General features: G+C 42.1%; 2 protein-coding genes across 2 annotated transcripts; both read right to left on the bottom strand.

The window, feature by feature from the left end:
• Positions 1-2,483: 2,483 nt before the first annotated feature.
• On the bottom strand, positions 2,484-6,682 carry znf1035 (zinc finger protein 1035). The gene is made up of 2 exons (XM_070911878.1): positions 5,355-6,682; positions 2,484-4,487 (listed from the first exon to the last, which is right to left on the bottom strand). The coding sequence occupies exons 1-2, from the start codon at positions 6,680-6,682 to the stop codon at positions 2,708-2,710; spliced, it is 3,108 nt and encodes a 1,035-aa protein (XP_070767979.1). The 3' UTR covers positions 2,484-2,707.
• A 137-nt stretch (positions 6,683-6,819) lies between these two features.
• Positions 6,820-7,696, bottom strand: LOC139290182 (zinc finger protein 774-like). Its single transcript, XM_070911877.1, has 2 exons — positions 6,967-7,696; positions 6,820-6,851 (listed from the first exon to the last, which is right to left on the bottom strand). The coding sequence occupies exons 1-2, from the start codon at positions 7,694-7,696 to the stop codon at positions 6,820-6,822; spliced, it is 762 nt and encodes a 253-aa protein (XP_070767978.1).
• Positions 7,697-9,455: the final 1,759 nt, after the last annotated feature.

Genomic DNA, 9,455 nt, shown 5'->3' with positions numbered 1-9,455 from the left:
ATGTCGTGGTCAGAGTGTCCCAGTGCAGCGCGGGTGACGGCGTGAAAAGCGTTACTGACTGTGGTGTAACAGTGATCCAGAGTGTCCCCCTCCCTGGTGGGGCATTTAATAAACTGTTTGTATTTGGGGAGTTCATGTCTGAGATTACCTTTGTTAAAGTCACCGAGGACAATAACTAAGGAGTCCGGGTTGGTCCGCTCCGTTTCCAGTATCTGGTCGGCGAGTGCATGCTGTGCGTCCTGCACGTTGGCCTCCGGTGGAATGTAAACACCGACCAGAATGAATGAAGCGAACTCACGGGGGGAGTAGTAGGGTTTACAGTTTATGAAAAAAGTTTCCAGGGAAGGAGAGCAATGCCGTCGGATCACTGTCACGTCGTTACACCAGCTGCTGTTGATGTAGAAACAAATACCTCCACCCTTTGTTTTGCCGGAGAGTTGCGCGTCGCGGTCCGCTCGGAGTAGCTGGAATCCGTCCAGCTGCAGCGCCGCGTCGGGAGTTCTTTCCCCCAGCCATGAACAGGCTCTTCAAGAGACAAAACCCCCGGAAAGCTGCTGGACCAGACTCCATCTCTCCATCCTGCCTGAAGCGCTGCGCCGATCAGCTGTCTATGGTGTTCACAGATATCTTCAACACCTCACTGGAGACATGCCGTGTGCCAGCCTGCTTCAAGGCCTCCACCATCATCCCTATCCCCAAAAAAACAGGGCCCACAGGACTCTCAAGTCCTTGATCTTGGTTTTTCCCTTAACTAACTTAAATCAACAAATAAATGTGGTACACAGCCACAACTGAAAATGTCTTTGGAAAATTCAGTAGTGGGACAGAGACGACCGGGTCTACATCACTGGGACCGATCCACAATATCCTTCTAGCCCAAGATTACAATAGTTACATGATATGATGACTAAAGCAAACAATTTCATATGCTATGGTTGTTCAGTACCTATGAAACACACCTGCTGTGGGTTTCTGAGGGGTAAAGAAGTCTCAGCAAGTTAACTGGAGCCTTTGAATGCAAATTTAGGAAAATGTCAGATTTTCTTGTCCAATAACTAGGCTCACAGAAATGCCCCTTTTACAGAAACCAGGATCACTTTGTGTTACTATGACAACTGATGGCCTGAAACTGACCTGTAATGGCACTCTGTGGAGCTGAGCTGGTGCTTCAGTCGGGATCATCTGTCCAGCATCACCAGCAGTCCATGTTATTATACTATGACCATAGTCAAAATATATAAAATATATAAATATAAATATATTTTATTTTTATTGTTTTTATCATTATAATAAAATGATCACAATTTGATATTATTCAGATTACCTACTTATTAAGGAAAGTAGCTATTTATTAGTCCATCCACACCTCCTCCATCACCATCTGGTACACTGCTGCTACTGCCAAGGACAAGGGCCGACTGCAGCAAATCATTTGCTCCGCAGAGAAAGTGATTGGCTGCAATCTGCCATGCCTCCAAGAACTGTACTCCTCCAAGGCCCTGAGGCGTGCAGGAAAGATTGTGGCTGACCCTTCCCACAAACTGTTTGATACACTCCTCTCTGGCAGGAGGCTGCGGTCCATCAGTACCAAAACCTCACGCCACAAGAACAGTTTCCTTCCATCTGCAGCTGGCTTCATCAGCAAGGCCTGGGACTCTATACCCTCTCCCCATTACACGTTACATTAACAAAGTCTACACACCTGAATCAATGCATTACATGAACGCACATATTTTGGATTCTATCTTGCATAATGCAAATATGTTTATAAAATATATTTATAATATTCTTATTTATCATTCTTCTCGGCCTGCAGTACTTGCTTTCATCTTTCTTTATATTTTCTACTTACACGCTTATTTTCATGCACCAATATACCAAGGCAAATTCCTTGTATGTGAAAATGTACTTGACAATAAATCTCATTCTGACCTAAGAAGCTCAGGTTTGTATCAGTGTTAATCCTTGGAACGCACTTTATATTTACCCCCCAAAGTATACAGAAAAACAAACTCACAAAGATTTTCTAGTTGACTTTACTACTTAATTGAATGCATCAACTCAAATTTCTTAAGAAAGTAACATCCTTGGGTTGTGAAAAGAATATTCAATTAGAACATCTTTCTAAAGTATGTACAAGATGCTTATCAATATCAAAAAGCAACCCAAAATAAACATTGAGAAATGTTAAATTGAAAATTACAAAATTATCTATAGTACATGAATAGTCATAGAAAATACAAATAGATTAAAATGACCAGTTTGAATCTATCTTACAGATTTTCAACAAAACTAACTAAAAACTATTTCAAAATAAATGTCAAACATCAAAAATGATCATGTTTGATCAAAAATGTCAGCCTTTATCCAAGACATTTCATAAACATTTTATCCCATCATGCTTTGTCTGTACTCATCACACAGAATATTAAACACCTTTACACAATTTTGTCATAGATTTACAAACACTGTCAATAAACTATGTGGCTAATTTACGGTATAAAAATTCCAATATTAGAACTAAAAATATATACAATGTAAATATAAACTTGAGCCAACAGCTTTGTATGTAACAAGGGCCAAAAATACAAATTGGATCTAAATTGAGTGGAGGTACACAGACAGATGTAAGGTATGACAGGGATTTCAAGTTACTTTCATTATGGGTACTCAAAGGGGAAATAAGGTAGATGGTATGTAACAACCATTACTGAGAGGACCCAGCATGAGTCTGTTGATGTTCCTCTAGTAGGTGAGGAAAAGCAAAGGCTTTGTCACATTCTGTGCATTCATATACAACTTGGCCGACATGACTTTCTTGGTGCTGCTTAAGAAGAGACCACTGGCTGAACGACTTGTAGCACATATCACAGCGGTACTCTCCGACTTCTTTTTCAGCCTGCAATCTCATATGCAAAGACAGATCTTGTGCTGTATTGAATTCGGTGCGGTACTCTGTACATTTGAGTTTGCTTTTGGACCACTGAGCTCTGTTTTGAGCAGCAGATTTTTGATGATGCCTTCGCACGTGCTCTCTAAGGTACCGCCTCAGGGCAAATGTTTTTCCACAAAGCTCACATTTGAATGGCTTCTCATTTGGGTGCTGTTTATTTTGATGCTCCAAGAGACCACTTTTTGAGGAGAACTGCATTGAGCAAACAGGGCAATGGAACAAGTCCTCTCCAGTAACGTCGATCTCCTCCTCCTCTCCTGCTGCTTGATGACATGGACTGAATATCTTACCTGATGTATTTGAGTATTCAGTCTCTGTTATTGCATGCTGTTGACGAGAACATTGGTGCTGGTGGAAAGTGTCATTTCCCAAAAAGCTCTGGCCACACTTGGTGCATTCAAATTCAGTAGCTGATGTCAGATGACGGCGCTCATGTTCTTCAAGCTTACTTCCAGAGGGAAATGTCATTTTACAAATTTTGCATTCAAATATACCATCAGGATGCGTGGGAAAATGGCCGATCAATTCAGTGGCACTGGCAAAACACTGATGGCAGACTGGACATATGAAACCTTGTGAAGGACCTCCACCTTTACCATCAAGGTTACGTTTAATTTCTGCTGTGGTATCATCGTGGCTTTTAAGATGACTGAGGAAGTGCTGAGGGGAGGAAAAACTATTGTTGCATTGATTACATGGATATTCACTGCTAGACCATGATAGTTGATGGGTGGTCCTGTGCTTTTTCAGGTGAGATGCATGCAGAAAATGTTTATTGCAGTCTGAACATGAGTATGGTCGCTCTTTGGCTGCCTTGCAACCGTGCTCTGAGAGCTCCTCTGGGTCCCTGAAACGCTCACCACAAACACAGCAGCGATATTTAAGTTCTTTGTTGAATACTGATGAGCTTTCAGAAAGTGAAGCAGACTTTTTACGTTCTTCCCTTGAAGTTGAAGATGGGTGACGGCCGGCTGACTTAGAGTGGCTTTTCCGATGCTCAGCTCTACTACTCTTGGAGAGAAACACATGATTGCATATGTCACATGGGAAGTTCTCTTCACGGTGGGTGGACATGTGTTCTGCTAACTGGGAGGGTCCAGTGAAACTAAGGTGACACTTGGAACAACGATGTGGACGGCTCTTTCCATGAGTATGCTTATGTTTACGCAGTGCAAAGAGAGAGACAAAACCCCTGCCGCATGCCTGACACTGAAATTCAGACTTGTGCATTCGTTGATGCTGCTGCAACTGGGATGCCTGGAAGAAACACCTACCACATTCTGCACACTCATGTGGTTTTTCACCCAGGTGACACCGCTGATGATCCTCAAGGCTTTCTGATGTTGGGAATGTTTTGCCACACACATGGCACGGGAAGTATGGTGCAGAGTCTGATTCGCTGTCCTCAGTGTCATTATTTTCATCCTCATCACTATCACCAGTTGTACTGACTTGACTGCTGGATTGTTGTTCAGTGCTGCTCTTTTCCTCTACAGTACTCCCATGATCCTTCTGCTCATTTTGATGCCATTTTCTATAGTGTCTTGCCAATGATTTTTTGACTGAATAGGTCTTGTTACAAAAATGACAACTAAATACATCATCTGGATGGTCTTCAGTGTAATGATTGCATAAAGATGGTCTTGTCCAAAACCTTTGATTACACAGCTTGCAAGAGTAAGGTCTATTTGGGTCATGACATGTTCTGTGGATTTCAAGATCAGATGAGGTGTAAACAATCTTAGGGCAGTCAGGGCAAGAGTATTTCTTATCAATTCCATGGAACCTCATGTGTTTTTCAAGATTTCCTTGACTAGTGCACACCCGGCCACACTTAGTACATGTGTTGCGCTTTTTCTCCTGTTCCTGTCTTCCATGGTCTTCAAGGTGACTAATGAGCATTAAGCCGTCTGTGAAGCTCTTATCACATTCTGAACATTGGTACTGCACAGCTTTCTTCTCTTTACTGGAGTTGCCTTGAACCTGATTTCTTTCTGAATTTAATGGGGATTCATCCATTAAGTCCTCTTTGCAGGAGAAGTTGGTCTGCAATACCCCAGTGCCAGTTGTCTTGGAGCCTTCTTTGAACACTAGAACGTCATTCAGTGCAAAATCAATCTCTGCTTTCAAAGGGACTTCCAACTGTTGGGTTGTATTTCTCTCTGAAATACGTCCAAATCTACATTTCCTGTAGTGATTACGGAGAAGACTTTTATTCCAGAAGCCTCTTTTGCATGATTTACAGTTAAAAGGATGCTCCATTGAGTGTACACGCAGATGACCAGTTAGTCCAGCTTTATTTGCAAAGGACATATTGCACTCTGGGCAGGAAAATGGTTTGGGGACCTGCCTATCAAGAGCTGTATCTAGTTTACAGATTAGATTAGCACCATCACTAAACCGTTCATCACAACTCTCCTCCAAAGGCTCTTCTTTGATGTTTGGTATGTTTGACAGATGGTGTTGTAGGGGAGCAGTTGACACTGGCGGAACCATCGTTTCCATCTTGTGTGCATTTAAAAAATGCTCTTGAAGCTGTGAAAACAGCAAAAAACGGGAACTACAGTATGCACATGAAAAGCCTTTTGGTGGGCTTTGAGATGACTGTTGGCAAACTATTGACTTTGATAAGCTTGGTGTTAAAGTGCAACTTTTTTTGTGATTTTCAAGCTTGACTTGAGAGAAAAATCCTCCACATCTGTCACAGAGCATTTTATTTTGCTGTTGTTTCTTGGTGCACTTTGGGAAATGACGCTGCAAATAATCTTTCCTTATAAATCTCTGACCACAATACTCACAGGCATATGGCTTCTCTCCTGTGTGCAGGCGGGTGTGCACACCCAATTGCCAGCGGTTTCCAAAAGCACGGCGGCAATAACTACATACATATTTGAACTTTTTGTTAACATAAGGCTGGATCCTCTGAAGAACACGATTTCTCACCCCATCAAGCCGTTTTGTCACATTTTCAGTGGGTGGATTAGTTCCGAGTGGTAGAGACACATTTGTTTCCTTGGAGACCTTTCTGCACTTGTTCATCTTGCTGTGCTTTTTCAGAGATTTTTCATGAGCGAATGACGAGCCACAGCGTGTGCACTTGAACAATTTTGTAACATGAAACATAGTGTCATGTCGGGAAAGTTTAGACTGAGTTGAGAAGCTCCTTGAACAGACTTTGCACTCGAATGTCTCCTTCTTTTCAGCAGGCTCAATCCCAAACTTATTTTGCCAACCCTTGCCAACATCATCTAAACTGATTTTGGGAATGCGGACTTCCAATCGTGGTCTTTTGCCTCTGCAACGAGTCTGATGTACTTTCAGATGATCATACCTTGAAAAGCAGCTGTCACAGGCTTTACAGCGATAAGGCTTCACTTCGTTATGTGTCAAAATGTGACGTCTCAGGTTTCGTGATTTCATGAAAGTCTTGGTACAGAATTTGCACTTGTAGTCCACTTCACCTTCTGCTTGGGGCTTAAGTGTTGCCTCTCTGAGAGTAGGTATGTTTGACAGTTGTTTTACAGCATCACTTATAACTTTTGACTGCCCGTCTTTGTAAACACCATCACACAAAGCTTCATGCTGCAAACATTGTGTCTGACTTCCATATCTGTGGCCACAGTGCATACATGCATAGGGTTGCACACCAGTGTGTGAAACAAGATGTCTCAAGACTAACGATTTGTACCTGAACCTCTGTGTACAGTGAGGACATTTAAATTGAAGCATCTCGGTTGCATTGGACTGTAAAGGCATTTTATGGACATCCTGGCTCGTCTTTGAAGTGCTTTTACTGACAACGCCAATAGGAGATGATAAGCCAGTGCTGAGCTCTGTAGTCTCCCCGCAGTTCCTCTGATGTTGACTTAATTTTCTAAATCCAAAGAACTGCCCACATCTTGAGCATAAGAGCAGAGAGTTTGTACTGTGACCATGGTGATGTTTTTTCAGGCGTATTTTCTTAGTAAACCCCCGTGGACAATAGGAACACTGATGTGACCCCTTTGTCTTACTGTCGGAGTCCATTGTGACAAGATGTCCAGTTTGAGCAGGCAAACACTTCTCAGTGTGAAGTTTAAGGTACAAGTCACGGTAAAACTGTTTTCCACAGTTAGTGCAGGAAAAGGGTTTGTCTCCAGTATGTTTGATCATGTGGCGCAGCAAATAGCGGCGACTAGTGAAATTGTGTTTGCAAAAAGGACATTGGTTTGACGAGGACCCAGATATATGTGTAAGACAATGTTTTCTTAACACTTGGGGATCATTAAATACCTCTTTGCATAAAGAACACTGTAGCTGTTTTGGTCCACTCTGCTCTTTCACAGATCCCCAAAACTGCTGTGGTTTTGATGGTGGTCTCTCTTCAGCCTTGTTTTCTCTATTTTTGTGAGTGTCTAGATGCCTAAGGAGATGTGCAGGATACTGAAACTGCAAATGGCAATCTGGGCATTGAAGCTTTCCCCTTTTTAGATGTGAGCTTCTGTGCTGGATCAGTTCTCCGATAGTTGGAAGAATCTTTCTGCAGACAGTGCACTGTATCCTCCTCTGGTGAACGATTTTATGACCAATCAGATAGGCACGTTTCTTGAATCCTTTTCCACATTCCAGACAGCGGTACGGTTTTTCACCTCTGTGATTGCGCTCATGTTTCTTCAGTGACTGTGAGGAGCCAAAACATTTTCCACAAAAATGACAGCTCAAGGCACGGCTGCTATTTGCTTCAGTTGATTTTAAGTTATTCATACTCTCTTCAGTCTTTGTACTACTTAAAGTTGCTGGTTTAGACATGGAAGAAAAAAATGAATTCCTGTACTTGAACATTTTGCCAGTGAGTTTAAACAACTCATGTTTCTTCATATGTCTGTACTTTCCAGAAGCATAACAAAAAACTGCTGGACAAAGATTGCATTTGTAACGTGGTACAGGCTTGGGGGCTGTTAAAGTTGTGTTTTTCAGTCCATTTTCCTTGGGCTGCTTATTCTGTTCATTTTCCTTTGGTAGTGTTTTCTGCTCAGTTTGTTTCTGTTCAACATTTTGCCTTAATTTTGCCCGTTCTTTTGCAAGCCGATTAAGACATTCTCGGAGGCAAAATGTTTGAATATGTCTATGTCGGTTGGATGGTAAAGTGAAGGTAGTGTGGCACAAGGGGCACCGATATTTACTGCCAATTTTTTCCCTGCCACCACATACTGAATTTCTGACACAGTCACGCAAATGTCGAGCCCTGTTGTAGGAATATTTGAAAAGCCGTGGACAAAGAGGACATTTATATTTTCCTCTTGTGTCATTTTCTACTTTTTGACTTTTTTCACCACTGACGTTTGTGGTACACTGATTTGGTGAAACTGCCAAACTCTTTCCCTTGTCTGTGTTGTAGAAGTGCTTTTTGGCCTTCTCAGCAGTTGAGAAGCTTGTATCACTTACACTACACAGATTAGATTTGGAGATGTCAACAAGCTTTACGTAACATTCACGCAGATTTGCACACGGTTTGCTCTGTACCAAGTCCTTTCGTGGTGGTGTTTTAATTTCACTGATACCAGCATCAGAATTTGGAAGTTTTGGCTGCTTGCATCTGCCAGGTATACGCTTGTGTCTCTGCAGGGTACCAATCTGTGCAAAGTATAATCCACATCCATTACACTTAAATGGTGTTTTGCCAGTGTGAGTCCGCATATGCTTGATATATTGATATAGTTTTGAAAAAAACAGTCCGCACCGAATGCACTTGTGGCGGCCTTGGTGTTTTCTTTTCTTCTGTAGGCTGGAATCAGAAGGGAGCTGAGGGCTTTCTTTGCTTGCACCACACACATGTTTTTCTTCTTGTTCATTCCTCATCAGATAGAGATTACAAGTCTTGCAGAACTGGAAATTGAATACTGAATGGCAAAAATGGTGTTCAATTAGATGATCCACATTGCGGGTTACGTGGTGGCAATTTGCGCAACGATATGAGTCACTCATTCCATTTACTGACTCGATGCTCTTCAATATTACAACAGGCTGCAGGCGTTTTCTCATTTGTATAGAGGATTTTAGTTGAGGTGCTTGTCCCTCTGAATGGTTCATACTGTTACTGTCAGGACTGGCCACAGAAGTGTCTATATTTTGACTTATGTCAAGTTTTGTTTCATCAGGGTCACATGAAGAGTCTTCTCTTGACAGAGGTTCACCATACAGCATGCCAAATGCTGATGGTTCTTCTGTAGATATGTCCAACTCTTCAAATGACTCTCTTGCATTTTCAGCAACACCTCCACTAAGACTTTCTGGTTCTAGGGCCACGGGACCTTGATGTAGTGACTGTTGCTGATGTGGAGAAGAGGTTGTATTTGTATTCTCTGCTGGACTTGTCGATTTCTTTTCTAGACCGGTATTTATGTCTGTGCTTGAGGTGTTTGACTGTAGACAGGATTCAAAACTATTAGAAACACTTTGTTCTTTACCGTCACGAGTCACGACAGGGCCACTACCATCTGAATCTGTAGGAGAAGTTGTGGTT

Source organism: Enoplosus armatus, chromosome 9, assembly GCF_043641665.1.
Source record: "Enoplosus armatus isolate fEnoArm2 chromosome 9, fEnoArm2.hap1, whole genome shotgun sequence".
NCBI classification, from domain to species: domain Eukaryota; kingdom Metazoa; phylum Chordata; class Actinopteri; order Centrarchiformes; family Enoplosidae; genus Enoplosus; species Enoplosus armatus.
Note: the sequence above shows the minus strand (reverse complement) of the source record. Positions and strands in the feature narration are given on the sequence as shown.